The 20,224-nt window shown below is 45.4% G+C and overlaps 1 protein-coding gene across 7 annotated transcripts in view; it reads right to left on the bottom strand.

The window, feature by feature from the left end:
• Nucleotides 1-20,224, bottom strand: part of COL26A1 (collagen type XXVI alpha 1 chain) — a 131,415-nt gene that overhangs the window by 108,421 nt on the left and 2,770 nt on the right. For all 7 annotated transcript variants that reach the window (XM_072353768.1, XM_072353762.1, XM_072353764.1 and 4 more), the window contains exon 2: nucleotides 1,911-2,033. Coding sequence is in view for 6 of the 7 variants with exons in the window: in XM_072353762.1 (XP_072209863.1) it covers nucleotides 1,911-2,033 (123 nt within the window). In the remaining variant the exon portion in view is untranslated. The remainder of the gene's footprint in view (nucleotides 1-1,910; nucleotides 2,034-20,224) is intronic.

Raw genomic sequence — 20,224 nt, 5'->3', positions numbered from 1 at the left:
CATCATGATACAGACAGGCAACAGCACATGCCTAGGAAGTAAGACCTCACCTATACAATAACCCTGAGTCTCATCAAGAATTGCATACACAAGCTGCACCCCACAACATCCATCAGTTTCAGTGGTTGTTTTTCATTACGTTATCAGTCGCCTCAAACTTTATGTGATGTGCTGCATAATTAGGGCAAATTATATTGTCAGCCCTTTGAAAAGTACTATGTGCTTTGCTTGTGTCCTCCCACTTGTGACTGGAGCAGACTGCCAGCATCCTTCCATTTCTTCTGGGATGTTTCTCCCTGGTGATCATAATCTAGAAATGCAGCTCCTCCAACAGCTGAGCTTTCACCAGCTTGGATCTCAAGTAATAACTCCAGCTTCTTTCTGTGGTATTTTCACACAGAAAGAAAAATGGAGAAGTCTGCTGCCACTCTGCATTGTTTCCCAACAATTGGACTCGTCAGGCAAATGAGCCAAACTACATTTGAAACTGTAAACATTCCATGAATAACAATGGCACAATGGCAAACAACTCCTGAAGTCCCTGGATTAGCAGCAAGAGAACCGATGTATATGAGTAACTTAACCACAGGAGCCCACAGAAGGCATTTTTACCAGTAACACGATCAATTGTTTGGTGCTTGTGAAACTACAGTTACTTTAACAAGGAAAAATATGCAAGATTTTTGGCAAGTTTAGGAGACAAGGTGAAAGCCCACAAGTTTCTAATGACAATTATGTGCGTAAAACGTCTGGGAAATTAAAAAGCTTCAACAGAAGTTTGGCCATGACAGTGTAAAATATTAAGTGTTTCAACCACAGTTCTTGCATAAAACAAGACCAAAGAGACACCAAAGCAGCTCCATTACAAGTGAAAAAAAACTTAAGATTGACCAACGGCCAAGGAGAAACCAGATAATCAACTGTGGTAACTGCCACATGGAAAATGGGAATTCCAGATGAAGAGACACGAGAGCAGATGGGTGCATGCAGCAGGCACACAGCCCGAGAAAGCGGATCTCTCTGGGTATCAGTGCTGGTAGTTCATGTTCTGGCTGGCTTATTGACTAAGAGGACCCAATTCTGTGACTGAACTGGAAACAGCAATAAAAATGACTAAATTATAGCCTTTTCTACATGGGAAGTTGTCATAGATGCTAGGTGTAAATTTAGAGGACAATGGCCTTTTTTTGCACCAATTCCCAGATGAGTGGTAACACTGCTCTGAGAACGCCTCTCTGAAAAGGCAGGGCCCAACACCACACACTGAGGTAGCAGCTGGGGACAACTATTCCACAGTTTTGTCTTGGATATGGATCCGAAGACTGTAAAGAACTGGAAGACAGAAGCAGACTAACAGCAAACTGGGCAGAAGTTGACGTGCCACCATCTCCAAGCTTTGTTTCCATCTGGGGAGAGGTGATGATGATGTGCTTTCATGAATGTATCCAAGAGAAATAGACACACAGGAGTAAGAGGTGCTGAGTGGGCATTAAGGACAGTACTTTCATCCATCCCCACTATAAGAAATTTGAGTACAGCTCTCAGCATACACGATCAATGTTAAAGAGCCACGTATGAGGACTCAATACCAGCCAATGCCATCAGTCCAGCATCCCCACTGATCAGCCTGAAGGATTTTGTGTTTCTTTGGCTGCATGGCTGACTAACAGCAGTCTCTTGCATGTGTGGTTGTAAAGGTGATATTACAACATAAACTTCTTCATGCAACCTCCCTCTACACATACTCACATCCCTAATTACCCTGCAGATAATTCATTGAGTATTCCATACCACCAATATCTGATCCATAGAGCTCATTCAGCTCTGCAGCTCTTAAAAGCGGGGTCAGCCGCCTTGATGAGATGAGCAGGCAAGTTCATGCAGGCAACAGTAGACATGAATGTTTTTACCTCACTAAGTTGGCACAAGGTCCTGGCCACCGGCAGCTCTGATAAACTCGCTGGATCACCGTTTCTGACCCATTCTGCACTTGACAGGAGACAGTCCGTGTAACCGTATAGTGACACCAGTGCCTGCAGAGAGAAAGAAATCTGTTACTCTCAGTAAGGCAACAAGCTGAAGCAACATACATAGGCTGCTTAACTAACTTAGCTTCCTTTTAGGACAAGGTTACTCATCTAATTGACCAAGGGAAGCCAGAAGATGAGATTTGATTTTAGCAAAGTTTCTCAATATTGTCTTTCACAGCATCCTTCTGGATGAAAATCCCAGCACTCAGCTTCACAAGTACACAGCAGCCTGGGTGAACAACTGGCTGGTGGGTGAGGCTCAAAGGATCAGGCTGGCAGCTGGTCACTAATAAGGTTCTCCCGCTGCTCTCTGATGACAGCAAGAGAACCCAAGGGAACAGCATGGACCTGGAATGGGCTCCCTGGGGCAGCAGTCATAGCACCAAGTTATTGGAGTTCAAGGAGACCTAGGGCTTGATTTTAGGTGGTGCTGTGTTGATCCTGGAGCTGGACTTGATGATCCCTGTGCATCCCTTCCCACTCAAGATATTCTATGACTGAAATAAAACCAGAATTACTAGGGGTGGAGTTGCTGCCTCTGCCGGCCACAGCTCACCCAACCTACAGCCTCCATTTCCCACTCCTCCTCCTCCAAAAGCTGCAGAGATTTTCCCTGCTTCTGCCAACCTGAACCACAAGAGACCCAGTAATGCCTCTTGCTTCGTCCTCAGAGGCCAGTACATAATTAGCTCTCTAATTTATCATAAACAATGGGATTTCAGAAGGGAAAAGAAAAAAGGTCTTCCAAATCTCCCGATAGCCAGCATCCATTGTATTGGCCTTAATTTCATCCTGCTCATTATGGGATTGCTCCTCAGCCGCCTAGAATGCTGAAAAACATCAGTTGGAGAAATCTGCTGTTTGGTGGAGTTCGCTGTCAGCAGGGCTCAAACAAGTCATACAGCTACCCTGGAGAGCTTCCAGTCTAGGAATGGGCAATACAAAATAAAGGGGAGGGATGGACCGAAGTATTTTGCTGTCTCCTAAGGGAAGAAAACAGAAGAACTGTTCACCACATGGTGTATGAGAAGGCAGCAACTGCAGCGCCAGCCCTGGAGTCAGTACACATAAACACTGTTTACCTTCTCATAGAAAGGCATTTTTGGGTTCAAATACTGTGCTTGAGGGGGCAAGGATAAATAGGGTGCTTGTATTTCCCCCTTCCATCACTCATACTCACCAAATTCTGGCTCGCATTTTTGCTTCTGTAACTGCACTGAGGCAGCAGATTTGAGAGCCTCTTTCTTATTGATTGAGGATCAGACCTGGAGTCAGCAACAGGAGGTGGAGGCACCTTCCTGGGTCCAAAACACACAAGGCACTTGTGCAAGCATTCTCTGCACTGACAAGAGCCCTGCTCCTCACCCTCAGTACAGCAACCATCCCCCCCTCCATTTTTGATCCCCCTCCCATCTCTGTGGGAGGCTGGCTGCTCCCATCTCCATGAATAGGAGGCAGGCATGCCAGTAGCCGAGTGCTGCAGACCACAACGGGCAAGGCAGGGCCAGCAGGCTGCTCCCCAGGCCCCAGCCTGATGCATGAGCACCAGGGGACAGCAGCGTCCCCTCAGTGCCATCACTCCCAGCAGCAGAAACCAAGGCTTAGACATGCAGCTTCCCCTGCTGAGACTGCCCTGTGTGCTGCAAACCCACCCCTGATTCCTTATATGTAATGCTCTCTACAGGCTTGCAGCAAAGTCTTAGTAAGCTCCTTCTCTCACATTCATTGAGATGAACCAGAGAAATGCCTTTTTCTCCCTGCCCTGGAGATTACATCAAGAATTTAAGGAGTGAGAAGAGCTTAAGCCACCAAATTGCCCCCAGTACAGACAGAAAGACATAACTGCTGCACTAAGGATACAAACTCTGGACCCCTGGATCAAATCCCATCATATCCAAATGCCTCTAATAACATTGTGGAAACAATGGGCAAAACTTCATTCCAGAGAGTCCAAAAAATAAGATTAATAAAGCCTTGGGTCACAAAATGACACCACGTCCTTGAGGTGCAGCACAACTTCCACACAAAGCTTAAGGGACAAAAACAGGAGGAAGAAGAGACTGGAAGTGAGCTAACTCAAATTATTTCTTGTTCTCCTTGTTGTTTTGGGGTTTTATTTCAAGCGATGGTGTAACCGCCTCTCATTTCATCTCTCTGAGCCTTAACCACGGGGTGTGTGCTCCAAGTACTGCTGGTTAAGGTCTCCCCATGCCATGGGAACAGCCATACGCAAGCAGAAGCAGCAGCCAGAAGGTCTGGGAAACCACCGCTTCATACTATTTAACTCAAGCACGTTCTTAGCACGGAGCTTGCAGCTGTCAGAGGGACAGCATGAACATTCTGCACAAGCCTCAGGACAAAAGCATTTCACGTCAGGCCAAACAAGTCACACACATACAGAATCTGACAGGACAACGGCAGGAGCATATGTCCTGAAGTGACAAGAAACAAAAACTTCTCACAAACACGCAACGAGAAAAGGAACTGGTCCAACTGGAAGAATGGAGCAGCATTTTGCACACCAGAGCAAGGAGGTGCACGGATGTAACAAACTCAGAACGCAGCTACCACATTTTAAAACACAGCATAGTTGTTGAGGACCCGTGGGCCTCTCCTCACATTAAGAGCATTCATCTGGCTTGCCAGCGAAATCCAAATAAATCAAACATTTGTTTACACACACTGTGTTTTAACTGTTGTGCAGCCTGTATACGTGTGCCCCTCTGGCCTTTGCCCATCACAAAGTTTTATTGGGAGGAAAAACAAAGCTGTCTCTGCCAGGTCTTTCATTTAGCACTTGCTGCCGGCATGCACGCAGATTTCCTGTTCAAAACAGTCCAGCACTGCTGCGGTCTGAGCTCCTGAACCTTTGTTCTACCTGGTCTTCAGAAGGAACTGCTCAGGCACACATATCCCTTCACAGATCAAACAAATCACTGTTGCCTTGGAAAAGCCCTTCTTCAAATGGAGCCACACTGGACAGACCTCATCCCAGCCTTGTGACAGAGCCACAGACAGCAGTGGGGATCACGAGGGGAAACAAATGGTCAAACCCCAAAGTTTAGAGTACAACATGAATAAACTTCTCTCATTTCTTTACTTTCTCCTTCCCATCATCAGCATCACTTCCCTACAAATGTAGCTTCCAGGTGCTTGGCTTCTACAACGGCATAGGAGCAAGGGAGAATAACGATAGGAGCGCTGCTAACCATGACATGCATTTAGGATTAGCTCAGGCCTCACTGTAGATATATAATAGCACAGTGATTACAAAGGAAAAGACAGACAGTGACCCACCCCCAGATTTCCCTGTGCAAGCCAGAAGTCTGCAAGAGCAGTCTCCAGAACACAAGCAGAAATCAGACCAAGTGACGAAAGGCCCCATATCACGGCTTACAGAGATTATAAATGACCCCTTATATTACACACATATGCTAGCAAGAAAGGTTTAGAACTTTCATGGCATACATCCAGGATGGCAGAGAATACATTACTGCTTATTCAAAGAGAATATTCCAACGCAGCAAACTAAATGATCCAAATAGCAGCTCATTTAGGGCTGGGGCTGTTGGACCTCATGCTAGTTCATCACCAACACATTTAACACAAAGCCCTGCAGTGCCTCATGAAATTGGTCTTCCACTGCCCTGCTTGGAGAGTCTCAGTTGCTCCACTCTCCCCAGCTGTTTCCAAATGGATGCCTTCCTCTCACAGCCTATTTAATCCTTGGAAGACATTCACAGGCCCCTGAAGATCTGCAGATCACAGCCTGTGAGCTACTGGTTTAGAAAGTTCTATTCCAGTGTCAGAGACCAAGATCCCTCATCTTGATCGTGGCTGCCAATGAGCCATTCTAGAGGGAACACAAGCATTGATACCAGTAGAGATCCCACCATGTTTAATGTATGGGCTCAAGACATTACTGCAGGCATTTCAGCCCAACTGAAGGAACAAATTCAACCAGCTACTGTTGAAAAATTGGCCAACAAAGCAACAGGCAAATTTGAGGCTACTCTGAAAACTCCTATTCTGAGCTTTACCAGACACACAAGAGAGTTTCCCACTCTCTGCAGACTCAGCAGAGGCAGCAACACGTGGCTTCAGGTACCTGGACACCAAAGGGACAAGAAAGGCCAACATTCATAGCAAGCTGAGAGGATCCCATGGCAGCTGGACTTGTGCAGAAGGCTTGAGCTGCATCCTGCTTCTGTAGGCAGACACTACGGAGGAAGCTTTGTTCTACACCCCTGCAGCTTTCGGAACCCTGCTCTCTCTCAGCAGAAGCCTTATTTGGATGCACAGTTCTCCCCCTGCAAACTTACAGCAAGAGGAAAAATAGACTGTGGAAGGTGCAGCTTAAGGTAACAAATACTCATGCTAAATACTATAAGCTGTAGAAGGGCCATATACTCACATATCAAAACTTTACTCCTGACTAACACAACTGAATTAGCTTAGAGCAACCACTTCACAAACAGAAAAACACCAGACCACAAGCTTCCCCACTTCAGGCCATCTGGATTTGCACAGCACCATTTGGTGAGGCCACCACTCAAAGCATACATACATAAGAGATGCCCTTATCCACTGTAAACTCTTAGAACCATTTGCACTACAGTTAGCTGACAGCCCCAACCCCAAAACCACATCTGCTTCTTCCCCAATCCAAGGCACTGGCTTTTCTCCAAGCTCAGTCTCCTGTTGGTTCCTGAAGGGCCTTCCAAAGGGGGTTGTAAAAGAAAAGCCAACCAGTTGTTAGGAGGCTTCATTCCACTGGACAAGTGATCACAAACTGAACCGTGTCAGAAACCACCAGGCTGAACTGATCAGGACTCAGCAAGCAGCCTGTTTAATCAAGAGCATGCAACTCGAAAAATCAAAGCAGCTGCATTCTTGCCTAATCACTGCTTTCAAGGGGACGACAGTTCAGCTCCACACACACAACTGACTTGTTGCCATGCCTGGTAAGGACAGACCTACAGCATGCAACACCTACCACACACAGGACCTTTATTTTTTTGGCTGATGCTTTCACTGGAGAGAAGGACATGGCTGCAGCTCCCAATAGCCATGGCCTTATAGCTGCTGGCACACCACAGCCCTACCAGCACACTGCGCTGCACTCAGCAACGTCACACTGAACAAAGCCATTGGCACTGCTGCAGAGCTAAGGAAAATGAGGATGTAATGTGCTTTCAGTGCTTCCGATGAAAACACACCGCAAAAAGCTCAAATCATCAAGCCTTAACCAGCCAAGAAGAAAGCAAAGTATTCCAGAAGTGGGAGGGGGGGAAACATTAACAAAAGCTTTCAATGCACAACTGCTTCATCAGCACCTGTTCAATGTGTTTGGGCACAAACCAGCCCTCCTCACTCTCAGTCAATACTGCAGATGTCTCTCAACAAGGCTGGCATTTCTGATGCTTACAATCTGCCCTAAAGCTTTGTGCTGTGTAAACAACTGCACTGAATTATCTTTTTGTTTCCATAAGGATAACACACTGTGTGTTATACTTAGCAGAGATCAACATTTAGGGCACAGAAAACAGTAGGAGTGTTTTGATAGCTAGACAGATTTCCCCGAGTTTTCTCATAACATTTTTCACTGAAGCTATCAGTTTCCCTGCAATCACAGAGAGGAATTTCAATAAAATCAGAAGGTCGCTGACTTTTGCTGGGAAAAAGTTGCCAATCCGACTTGATGAAAGCAAACCATGCCCTTTTCTTTCTGTAAATAGTACAGCATCCTCTCACTGGGCCAGAACAGCAATCTATATGCTGCATGCTGCAGCCCACCATTAGCAGGGGTTAGTTATTTCTGTACTCCACTGAGGCCAGGAGCAGAAGTTGCCCTGTGCATGCCAAGAATGCTGATTCAAGGCCTGCCAGGCTCTCCCTGGGCATCTCTTCCTGAGCCATCCAGTGCTGCCTCACCACATTGTTCCTTGCTTGTTCACAAAAGCACACCTCCCTCAAAGTGATTTGGCTCCCATCAGGATCGAGTTTACCAGCTAGTTGGGTTGTCTGTGCTCAGATTACCCCTTGCTGCTGTGATCTGGCTAAGAAGGAGACAGACAATCTCATCACACGCTGCTGGAACGCTCGGATAACAATCAAGCAGAGTTTAAGCATCTCCTGTTCTCAGCCATTTCTGAGCTCTCCCCACATAAGTAGGTTCAAGAGAGCAGAGGCTGTCATTCAGATCATTGACCAGAGAAAAGCCAGCTGCAGAATTCAGCACTGGGCACCAGTCTTCACGAAATGAGGATGTTCAGAGCTGAGGGAATGATTTGGGACTGCAGATCTGTGCATCACTGCTATGCAATTTAGACTATTTTATGCAAAGACTACCTGGCGGGGTGGCAGAAACTGCATGGAAGCACATGATGGCAAGCTTCATTTCAAAGCAGAGCCTGCTCTTCCATTACAAAGTTTTAAGGGGTCTGCCCTTAGAAGACATGACAAGCCACAGTAATCTTGTTGTCAATATCGATGTTTTACACATGCCTTACTCCCACTGACTACTTCAGGCATTAATAGAAGTTACTCTGCTGCAAAAAAGGGAGAAAATCTTTATAACAGTCCATTTGTTTCAGGAAATGAGTAAAACTGGACGATTGCTGGCGTTTCTGAAGCCAGACAGCAGCAGCCATTTGAAGCAGCATAGAGCCAGAGGCATGAATGGGAATAAGACAAGTTCCAGATCCCCCACTCTGCTGTGTCGGTCAGACAAAGATTGGAAGGAGCTCCAATCTCTCTGCCCCCAAGAAAGAGTCTGAAAAAGAGGCTAGAAAAATAATTCTTGCTTAGCAAAGTCAGCCTGGACAGTTTATATGGGTACCTCCCAATAGCACAAGCCTTCCTTCCCCACGTACCAACACGTTCTGTGCTCACTGCACTTCACATACTCAGTTGCCATTAACAGGCTGAAGTCCTCCCACACCAAGGGGCTTGTCAGACTGCTGAAGGGAGTTCAGGCCCAGAGAATCCTTTACCTTAGGAGAAAAGCAAAATCTATTATGCACAATAGTTTCAGTCAGTTCTACAGCCAAGTACACTGAACTGTGCTTGCCTTGCTTTGTTGTGTGCATGGTTGGCCTTCCAAATAGCACTACCTCAGGGGCTGAACTTACCTCAGTTCATAGGAAACAGCTCAAAAATTTTGCCTCGACCTTCTGTAGCCATTGAAGTTACAGGAGTTGAGGGAAAACCTCTCCCTAATGGAATTACTAACAGCCTGGGAAGCGAATAGCTGACCAGTATGGAGCTGTGGTGCAGCTGTTTCAGTGACAGGCCAGGAGTCCCACTCCCCCCATGGCACTCATCTTCCTCAGCCATGAGCCTGTTCTCTTCCAATCCCTCATCTCATTCACAAAGGGCCTTCCCAAACGCCACACATAACAAAGCAGGGGTTCAGGAGTTCTCTCTCCTCCATTACACGCACTGCAATCATTGATAACAGCAGATCAACCTTCTACATCAGCACCAACACAAACACAGATTATAGCAGATGAGGACCTGAGGAAGGTTGAGCAGGCAGTATGGGGAATAAAGCCCAGTCTCAAAGACTGATAATGCAATCAGTGCACACAGCTCTGTGCCTTACACACCTGCCTGTGCACTCATAAGGGGTAGAAGGTCTCAAGGATTTCTCCAGCACAGAATCCCTCTGATTTATATCTACTACCACTGCACTGAAGCTATTGGCTTTTAAAGGCATTCTTCCTGCAAACTCTTTTGCTGCTTCCTCCCCCAGGCTTATCACAGTCAATGAGAAGACAGTTTCCAATGCTTACCAAGAGAGGGAAGAGGAAATGTACAGAAACATCCATGGAATCTGCCCGTTAAATTAGACTGACTCGATGGAATTTGGCATTTGATATCCACGCAGCGTGGAAATCATGCACAACTACAACCTAGGGTGTCATTTTTTTTTTGCAACACAAAAGCTCTTTGCAACAGAGCCTTTCAAAAGAAGAACCTGAGTCTAAACATTTTTGCACAGCTGGATAACAGTTGCAGTCAGATCCCCTGCCTCCAGTACACCCGCAGCACTGCTCTGTTCATTCCTAGAAAGCTCAACCTCAGAGGGAGGAGCTGAAGGAAAAAAAAAAAAAACCCTAGGACTTGTTGAAAAGTACAAAGCCAGGATGTATAACACCAACTATCTGTTGGAAGCGCACTGATGTTTGCAAATGTGTTCTTTGGAATTTGACTTTTTGCTTGCCTCTGAAAATCCGATCTAGAACTGATGGTGGCTCTGATCTCCATTAGGTTATAAAGTTGGTTTTTAAATCAAGATCAGTATCTCCATATTTGCACCAATACGTTCATTCAGAACTGATCTGACTTTGAAGTAGATGAAGAAAGAGAGAAAACTGTTAGGTAAATAGCACAGGGAATCAGCAGCCCCGTGACTGTGTTTGATACTTCAGGAATGCTCCTGATGCAACCACAGCCTCCTTCACCATCCATAAAGCTGCTACCCAGAGCTGTCAGAGTCCCCTTGCTATGTTATATAATAACAAAGCAATATTTTGTTCAATTTAAATCCACCAAAATGGCCAAATCAGCCTCTTGCATTTATGGGCTGAAATAGCTGGTTTTCAGTATCTCCTTCACATTGAAATCAGCCACACAGAGCCCGTATCCTGATGTGGAAGGCCAGTCCACATGGATTGAAATGGATGCACTTATGCAGCTCCATGCAGGCAGCAGCACATCTTTGTTCGCCAGACTCACAGCACTTACCAGCAGCAATGAAAGCCACATGCATGACAGGAATACAAGGACTCTGCCCAGATGAAGCAGTGTTTTTCATTAACATTACACTGGCACCAGAACCCACAAATTACAACCCGAACAAAAGGCAATGTCAAAAGGAGAGCGCTGAGTGTATCAAAGGGGAAAAAACATTAGGGTGGTCAGAACAAGACTTGGCTTTGTATTAATTGCATGACGTTAATCTGTCCATCTAAAGCACATGTTCCAGGTTTTTCCCTACTCTGAACAGTGCAGATATGACTGTTATTGCAGGTACACCCTTCTGAGAGCTATAAATAAAACACATATGGAAGGAGGAGCTGTGTCAGGTAAACAGATCCCCAAGCCTTTCCAGCAGCATTTCCTCCACCTGCTATCTCTCCTTCCCTTTTCTTGTTCTGCAGTACAATCATTTCATCCAATCCAAGTCTTGCATTTGTCCAGCAGCTTGCAGAGCACTTCATGAACACAGAGGGACTATGCAGCTGGCCTTCCAAGACTAGCTGCCTATTGCATGATTGCCCATCACTGTGGGGAACTAGATTTAATGAACCAAGGGGACCTCTTTCAGATCAGCATTAGGTCACAGTTAAGCACACAGGCTCAGCTTTATTTCCCATCACTTCTGTTTTAAGTAATTGCCATACAAAGAACATTTGCATCCACACTGAAATAGCTAAAGAAACAACACCAGCCCTAAACCCTACAAACACACCTGTACTCCAAGAACAGAATACATCTCTCCAGTAGCTGCTCTGCTGATACATCAAGTCATTCTGAATATCCAGTTGCAGTGGTGGGGTAATGACAAGCTGTCTCCCACTTGCCCAGCTGAGATCCCCAGCCTGAGCCACCTGAGGCCACAACTGCACTGGAGCAAAGCTTTGCCAAACCTCTCTGGTTGAGCATTCAAAGTGTTAATCATTCTGAAAAACAAAACCCAAAGCCTGAGTATTAATTTGCTATTTAAATTGAAAAAAAAAAAAAACCTCTTGGCACAAGACTGTCCTGGGCGTTACTACAATAAAAAAATCATTTGGAAAATCACCCTATTGTTCCAGTCACACCCATGGGAGTTTCATGTGTAGGGAAGTAGGAACATCAAAACTGAGATCTGCTGTGCGATCAGAGCTGAGTTTGCCCTTTACAACAGCTCGTTTTTATTCCAGTGCATGCCGGGAGAGAGACCAGAGGCAGTGAGCAAAGCTGGAGGATGCCTCCATGAGTTCCCAGTTGCAGAGCCCAAAGTTTTCAACAGCCATCTGTAGTGTAGTAGACCATGTTACAAGCACACACCCACAGCGGGGGTTCAGTGACCCTATCTTTCCCTTCCTTGCTTCCTTCTCAAGCTGTTTACCCCCCAGTGCCCATCTAAAAACAGCAACAAGTTGCCTTAGAACACCTCCCAGCACAAACACTTCCTCTGTGCAAACTGGAAACCTCACTCCATGCCCTGTACAGAAGTACTGCAGTGCAGATGTGGTACTTACAGATGTATGGCATTGCTGTTCTACAGCAGCAGACTTCTGGTCGCCTTTCTCCAACTCCCACTCTTTCATTTGGCCAACAACATTGATCCAACACCATAGAATGTAACTGCATTGCATTTGCAGTAGATCAGCTCTTCTGCACACAGTAGTCCCAAACCCCTACTAGCAGGCACTCAGCATTGCCTCATCAGTGTTTAAACTCGATCTTAGCCAGATGGCATGTGTTTAAATTGCAAGGCAGCCCACTGCACTTAAGCGCCTATAGACTGCATGAAGATTCCTAAAAGGCTCTAACAACATATCTTCAATTTAAACCATCTTCTACCTTTAAAATAACAAAGTTCTCAGGCTTCCCCTCCCCCCGAAGTCTCCACATCTCTATATTGTTTTCTGCAACACAGTTTGCTCATTAGGAACAAACCTTTAACAAAAAATTCACCCTCACGCTAACACCTTCCCTTATTATTAAAAAATTCTTGAGCAATTGAAGAAATCACTTCAGTGCCTCAACACTTTGGAAGCCTCTATTTGGAAGGGAGATGGTCTCAAGGGAGGAGATCTACATTTCGGTATCCAGGTGGAAAATGGGCTTCATTTGGCCAAGTAATAACAGCCAAAAAAAAATATCCCATCGCCTGTGCACGCACAGTAGATTCTTTAAGAATGATAACAGCACCTTAAACATTCCCAAGTGCACACATGGGAAATGGGACGGGGAGAAGGAGCACTGAGCCAGAGTGAGGTGACAGCAGGGGGCCTGAAGGAGAGGTACAGAATGCTGTCCAGAAATCATTCCTGCCCTGTTCTGTGGAGAGCTGCAAGGATGGCAAGTTCTGTTAGACGGGGGATTATAGGGTTTGCTGCTGTTGAAGTTTAAAGTTACTTGCCAATGCAAAAGCACATGGCAACATAGCCATGTTCTCCACGGCAGTAAAAGCCTCTGGTGTACTTTCAGGCACAACTTTGGCAAGGAGTGAACCCAGACACACAAACACCCAATGCTCCTGAAGCAAAGGCTTCACCAGCACTCATGGCATTGGGATTGGATGTGCTCAGAGCTACTGCAGGGGGGGAAGAGCATTGCTGTATGTGTACTGAGAGGCAGCAACTGACACTGGATACACCCATCCCATTCTGCACTACTTGCCAAAGCTTGGGGCAGACTCCAGACAATGGCCTTGAAGACTGTTGACCTTTTCCCTCCCATCTCTTCCTATTCACACAGATTTCTCCAGAGGTAGACAGTCAGCTGGGGGGTGAGGAGTGACACAGAAGAGCGTGGAATCTACTTCTACTAAAACAAAAGTTGTGTCCTGAGTTTCATTGATGTGCGAAAGTTATTTCTGCATTGTTACCTTTTTGTTCATCACTTAGGAAAAAGAACGCTCTGTAGCTTTACTTACCGTAGGCAGAGCAGAAAAACCCTGAAAGACACAAAGTTGCACAGTGACTGCACAGTCTACAGCTTATTACTATGCTAGAGTTTGCATGCAAGCAGCTTTTGCACATTACAAATAAAAGTTTGCTTGTGCTTTTTCTCCCTCATACACACACAATGGTATTCTTTTTCATCTTTTAATGCAGCCTGGGGGAATGTATATACATGGCATTTCAGCAGAGGATGACACATTTGTGTCACGCTTCTTGTAGCAGGAAGATGAATTTGGACTGAGATGGTCTCAACACATGTAATCTATACAACAGCTATCGATCTACTTCCTCTTGCAATCAATACACTCATAAGAGAAGCCCCTTGAGTTCTTCAACCTGAGCCTCAGGTCCTATCAGCTGTGTGCAGTTCTGGTCAAATGCATTTGTTCTGGGGTAGAAAAAATAACAACACACACAAAACACATCAGAGCTCACGGTGGTGCCTGCATAGGAAGCCTTGCCTTCCTAGGCCATAGAGATGCACTGAATACAAGTCCATAACCTACACACAGGTAGTACAAAGCGACTCCAAGAGTCAACTGAGACATAAGGTGGAATGTTTTCTACAACCCCCTCCAGTTTTTAGCTGCATTCGGCCAAGTTGCAGTAACTCCCATCACTTCAGCAGCCTTCTCCTCACTCAGTAAAGACAGATACAATTTCATCCTTACCTTCCCAAAAGGTCAGGGGGCGACTTCTCCAAAGGTTACCTGGGAGCTGGAAGTTTAATTTCAGCAGAACTCTAGAAGCTGCTTTGGAAATCTTCTATAGTTCAGATGCCATGAACCACTTGGCGGTATCTGACAGACATAGTTAGAGAACCTGATTGTTTCCAAGGACATTACCCAAGAAAATGAACATGCTGCTGTAGTCCTTGCAACAAAATTCCAATAGCTTTCATTGCAGAGGTCTCAGAAGAGTTTTAGCAGACTTTTAACTACACTATCAGGACTCCAGTATTTTTCTGGTGCTTGGCAAAATAGACTCTTACTATTTCTGCTTGCAACATGCACTCAAAGCTTATCCGTAGCCCTACAGCCTAATTCCTACAACTCCGCAATCCAAAATTTTTCTATCATTTGTGATATACATTAGTGACTTCCAGTAACAGCAGCCCAAGAGACAGCATTTTACTGTGCGATAGCTCAAACCATTTGGCTCAGCACCGTACCCTGAAATACACTGCAGGGAGGCTATATATTTTGCTGCAGGTTATGCTGATTTTCAGCAGCGTTAAGCCAAGTGCTGTAATATCCTGTAGACCCAATTCGCCTCTTTTGCTCTCACATATAAGATGCTGCACGGGAACAGAAAGCTTGCAGCATCACAGCCCAGCTGCTTGAAGGTTGAGTCCTGCTAGGTAGCAGCAGCAAACCTCTTGCAGCAGAAAGGGCAAGGAAGCAGCACATCCTGTGCCACCAGCCCTGCTCCTACCCTCCCTTCCCAGCCTGCCCACTGAACCAAACCTTCTCTGTAGGACTCGAGCAAAGACCAACTTCCAATGACTAATTCCAGTCACATGGGCTCAGAGAGGTGCACAATGACCTCCTTTCTGTAAGAGTGGGAGCACACGGAAGTGCCAAGTATTGTCATTTATAGGATTTTATTATAAACTCCTGCGTAAATTCATATACAATACATTGGGTTTTGCAGTTTTCCATCTAAGATCTAACCACACCCTCATCAAGCACTCCCCAGAGCCTTCCTTTACATGAAGGGAAATATTACTATTTCCACTTTATTTGGGGCAAAGAAAATAAAGTCATAAAGAAAAAAAAATGTACGAGCCTCAGTTCCCAGACTTTGCTCTGCTATAGAATACACTGAGCATTTAAGGCAATGCTTCTTTCCTTGGGAAACAGAGTTGAAAACAAAGCCTTATGAATCAGCCAGCTGATAATTAAAAGCAACTAAACCCAGATCATTTTAAGCTGCACATGAGAATCTGGACTCCTCAGATGCTGAATTCCTCTGCTGACCAGAAAAGCTCGGGTCACTTGCCCAGCTGGTCACTATTGTTCTGCCCAGTAATGTTCTGGCAGGAATGCATGTTTAACAAAATACAGAGATTAGGCATAGCAAGGAATGCAGCCCCCCCTTTTACTGTTTAGGTTAGTGAGGTTTGCCCTGTTGAAACATGGAAGCTTATATGTATCAGATTTTCCCTGTCCTGTGCTGCTAGTGCCAATGACAGACACAAGCTGACAGCTCAGTTCTCAGGACTGCTGCTATTTTAGCTTTAAGTTCATTAAAAGCAGCATAAGTTTGCCTCAAAGCTGCAATGACCATTAATTACATCAATCAGTGCTTTCTCAGGGATGGAAGGTACTGAGAGAGAGCTTTTCTCAATTGGTAACTCCCAGAAACATCAATTTAGACCACATAGAGACTCAAACAGGACAGATCTGTAGCACTTTGCAGATTTTCTCCTTGGAGAACCATATGCAAGAAGGCTAGAAATAGCCTGGTTACACTTCTGAATTAACAGCTTATATCTAGAGGTACCCAGGAGTGACAAGTCCCTACACAGGGAGCAAATGACAGCTTGCACTGCATGAACTGCAACTTAGAGAGCCACATAGTAAATCTAGAATGGGTCTTATTGAGATACAGAGCTGCCAGAGCCCTTCTGGGTCATCTTAGCACAGTGAGAGAAATCACACTTTATCTGGTACCCATTTTGCTGCCACTTGAAGACGTGAGCAACTCAAAGCTTGCACAGGACAACAGCACTGAGATGAGGAGCCAGACAGCCCACAATAAGCAGGGTGGCAAAAACCAGGCCAGTACTGAAGAAGTAAGAGAGAAATCAGGCAAGAAAAGAGCCAGGGAGCGGAGCAACCTGAGGCAAGAGGAAGAAAAGTGGCATCAGATAAAAAGCCTTTTTCTATAGAGAAAATGAGCAGCATTTCCCTTGGTTGGAAGGTTCGATTTATGCCAAACCTCTTTACACACAGACACGCACTGAAGAGCTGCTGGTAGAGCTGTCACCCATTGCTGCCTTGAATGAGGATTTTAAAAAGCTCCCTGTGCTCTACTGTGTTTACAGCAATAATGAGAGCCCGGAGGAAGGGGTTAGGAACATCTGAGTTTAATAAGGGCCGAGCAGCACACAGCAAAGAGAAATGTCTGCCCTTCCGTTCAGGGCTACCACACCCCACCAAGAACTGCAGCACCAGGCCAATGGGAGGCTCAATACAGAGACGTTATGTCATCCCAATAGCCTCAGCAGCCCATCTGCCCCAAGCCTTTTCGTGATGAGAAGAAGCGTTTTGAACCAAGCTGAGAGCTCCCAGCACCACTCTTTTGAAGGGCTAAATAAGCACAGTCCTGTGGGGGAAGAGCAGATGGAGACTGACCCCAGGCAAAGACAAGCCAAGAACAAAAGGGAAGCTTTTGTGTGGTGCCATAACTAAACAGCTCCATCTCACAAGATCTTCACAACAGGGCAAGAGGGAGATCTAGATCATTTAACACCTATGCTGCTTCCTTTTCTTAGTGTTGAAGTGCCCTTACATCCAACACACAGAAGGCCAGGAGCATCCTACTGCAGTTTGTCACCCAGAGCAGACACTTTGCATTCAGGTTCTGCAATCGTACTTGCTTCTCTCCCCTTCTCACTTCTGCAAGGTTGGCCTCTAAAACTGTTCTCTGATGAAAGCATCTTTCATTAAAAAAATAAAACCCTTAATCTACACTCTATAGTGTCTTCATGTGGTACTGTCAGCTTCTTCTTTTTAACCTCTTTATCAAGTATTTCATTAAGAAACAAAGCAAGAAGCAAGAGTCTTGCCCAGTTGCAGATCAAGAACAGCTCCCGACAAAAGCATACACATATACATGAGTAAACAGACCCAGACAACCCAACTTGATTCGTTCTTCATTTTCCCCCCTTATCAAGGCATAGCCCAATAAGGTAAAACAAAGATACAAGCTACAATCCAAGTGTCAAGAATGACTCCCCCTAAGCAAAGCTGGTAGGTTTCTAACCTGACGTGTTTCAGCCAGGATTTCAGTGCGCTAACAAGCTCAGCTTTGAGAAAATGAACAAATAAGGGTTATTGAAAGAGACACATTTGTTAATTTATCCAAGGGCAACACAAGTTCACTGCCACCCATTGCTTTGCCTCTCTGCTGCCTTTTCCTTCCTAGAACTGGAAAAAGAAGCATAGATGAGAGGAAATGATTCACACAAGCAGCTGGAAAGGCAAGACAGTAGGAGATTTCCTAAATGGATACAATTTACTGCAGTAACTTCAATCACGTTTGCTTTTTCTAAGTCATCCCAGTGTTTCTAGGTCCTTAAAATCCCATCAGCATCACTGTTTTAATTGCATTGCTGAGCTACAGCACTGACCCCCACCAGTCAGATGAAGATCAGATGGCTGTAGAGTCCTGACAGACAAACACTGGATAGATAATTCCAGGGTTTGGTGATGAGCTCAAGACCTCCCGACCTCCTGGAGCTCTTCATTCTTGGTGAAGTCAGGAGACCCACAATTAACTGAAAGCACTAAAGCCTCACCCACAAGGCTGCAGTTCATTACACTGCAGCATAGTTGAGCACAGCCCTTCAGACAGGGCTGGCTGGGGAGGGTCAACTGCATTCCCAGCAAACATGTGGTTGTAGGACTATAGGACTATGCATAACGTAGGCAGTTGCTTAGACTAAATTCACCTAAAAACTGATCCTGAAAGCCAGTCATACAAGTGCCCTATTAAGAAACTGCCTAATTTAATGTGTATTTCAAACACTTTATCAAAGCTGCTACATTATATAAGGCCAATAAGCACTGCTGCATGGGTTTCAGACATTATTAGTCATGCAGCCCTTACAGAACTTTACAGCAATTCAAGCGTGTGCAAAGACAGACTACAAATGTCTTAACTAATAACCAAGATCTGCCACTAAGCCAACCAGAACCCAGAATGTTCATTTTAAGTGAGAAAGCAAACAAGAAACGCTTCCATCAGAACATTTCCACCATTTCACTTTGAAGGATGTGAATGATGGTTTCTGTTTCCTCCTCCAGATTTCACACACGTGCCCCAAATGCTTTTCACACCAGCCAGGGCCTTCACTTATCCAGCAAAAACAAACAAACAAACCACCACCACCCTTTGGCAGCCCATCTCTGAGACAGCCTGCAACCTGAATAACAGGGATTAAGGCAGCTATGGAGCTTGGAATGGTTTTCTTCATCACTGACAGAGGATTCCAGCACCATTTGGGTTTTTCCCCCTCCCCCCACTTGGAGAAATACATTTTTTTTCCCCACAATTGAAATATGTATATATATAACAGACACCCAGACAGCTCAACCATGTCTTCCCTTACTGATCAAGGGCTGAAAAAGACAACTGCAGGAACAGGATGTCTCGTATCAAGAGATGTCAGCTGCAGAGCATCACATCAGCGCGTGCTGCAACAGAGCAAAACTCAAGAGCTGCAGCAGTAACTTTCAAGGCTCCAGCCTGTTTATCCTCGGCTGATGGCATCAAGGAGAGATACCAGAAGCCACCAGACAAAGCATTCAGTGGGGAATTTGTGGAAAGGAAGCAAGAGTGGCCACAGTGCCATTGCTGGTGGTCATGCAGATCAATTTCAGAGCAGAAAGCCTCATCCTTCATCCAGAAAAGCTCACCTACCCCAATGCAAAGCTGCACCCCACAGGAGGCTGCCCCCAAAGGTCCAACTGCCCAGTGGGGTCAATGCTTCTCACCCATATTTTCCCATCAGAAAAGGAAGCAGTTTGATATTTGCCAATGAAGGAACTCCACCACTCAAATTCAGACCCCAGAAAGATCACTTCAATGTACAGTATTTGACTAAGCACTCATTTTTTTTTTGTTTCAAGACACCCAGCAGTGATCTTTCCCCTCCTTTTGACTTGTTATCCTCCCCGCTTTAAACTAGAACATCATATTCTCACAAAGCAAAGTTCCACCAGACACACACACACAAAAGGCTTCTAAAAGATTTCCCAACATCATTGTTTAAATCAGCTTTAGATGCTTTTATACAACACTTTATAGACTTGGAGAGGGATACGTTCTCCTGACAGCACGTCAGCTATCCAAACAACTGAGGCATGGGAAAATCATGCAAGAGTGTGAGTTGGGGAGGGTCTCTGGTGAGCAGCAACAGCCCTCACTGGTGTAAAGCGTGGTAGCTCTGAACAAAGATCTGCAGGCTAATAGATATGTAAGACAAATGACATGTGGTTCTCATTGCAGCTCGTGCTCAGGGGAAGGGGGTACCTTGGAACAGATCCAGCTGGGATAGGTTTATCCCATTACTCTCCTATAATTTTCTGCCGTTTCAAACCCTTTGACAGTTACTGTAGTTTTAACATCACACCCCCTACAGACTGAGGCCTGTTTGACAGGCCAGCAAACAAAACCACCCCCAGCTCGGAGAAGAAATCTGCACCATATGTGAGAACCATGCGAGGCGCGAGGCCAGTGCCCGTTCTTGCACTCGTGACACAGCGATGCAAATCACAATGC

Source organism: Excalfactoria chinensis, chromosome 19, assembly GCF_039878825.1.
Source record: "Excalfactoria chinensis isolate bCotChi1 chromosome 19, bCotChi1.hap2, whole genome shotgun sequence".
In the NCBI taxonomy this organism is placed as follows: Eukaryota; Metazoa; Chordata; class Aves; order Galliformes; family Phasianidae; genus Excalfactoria; species Excalfactoria chinensis.
This window is presented reverse-complemented; position numbering and strand designations above follow the sequence as displayed.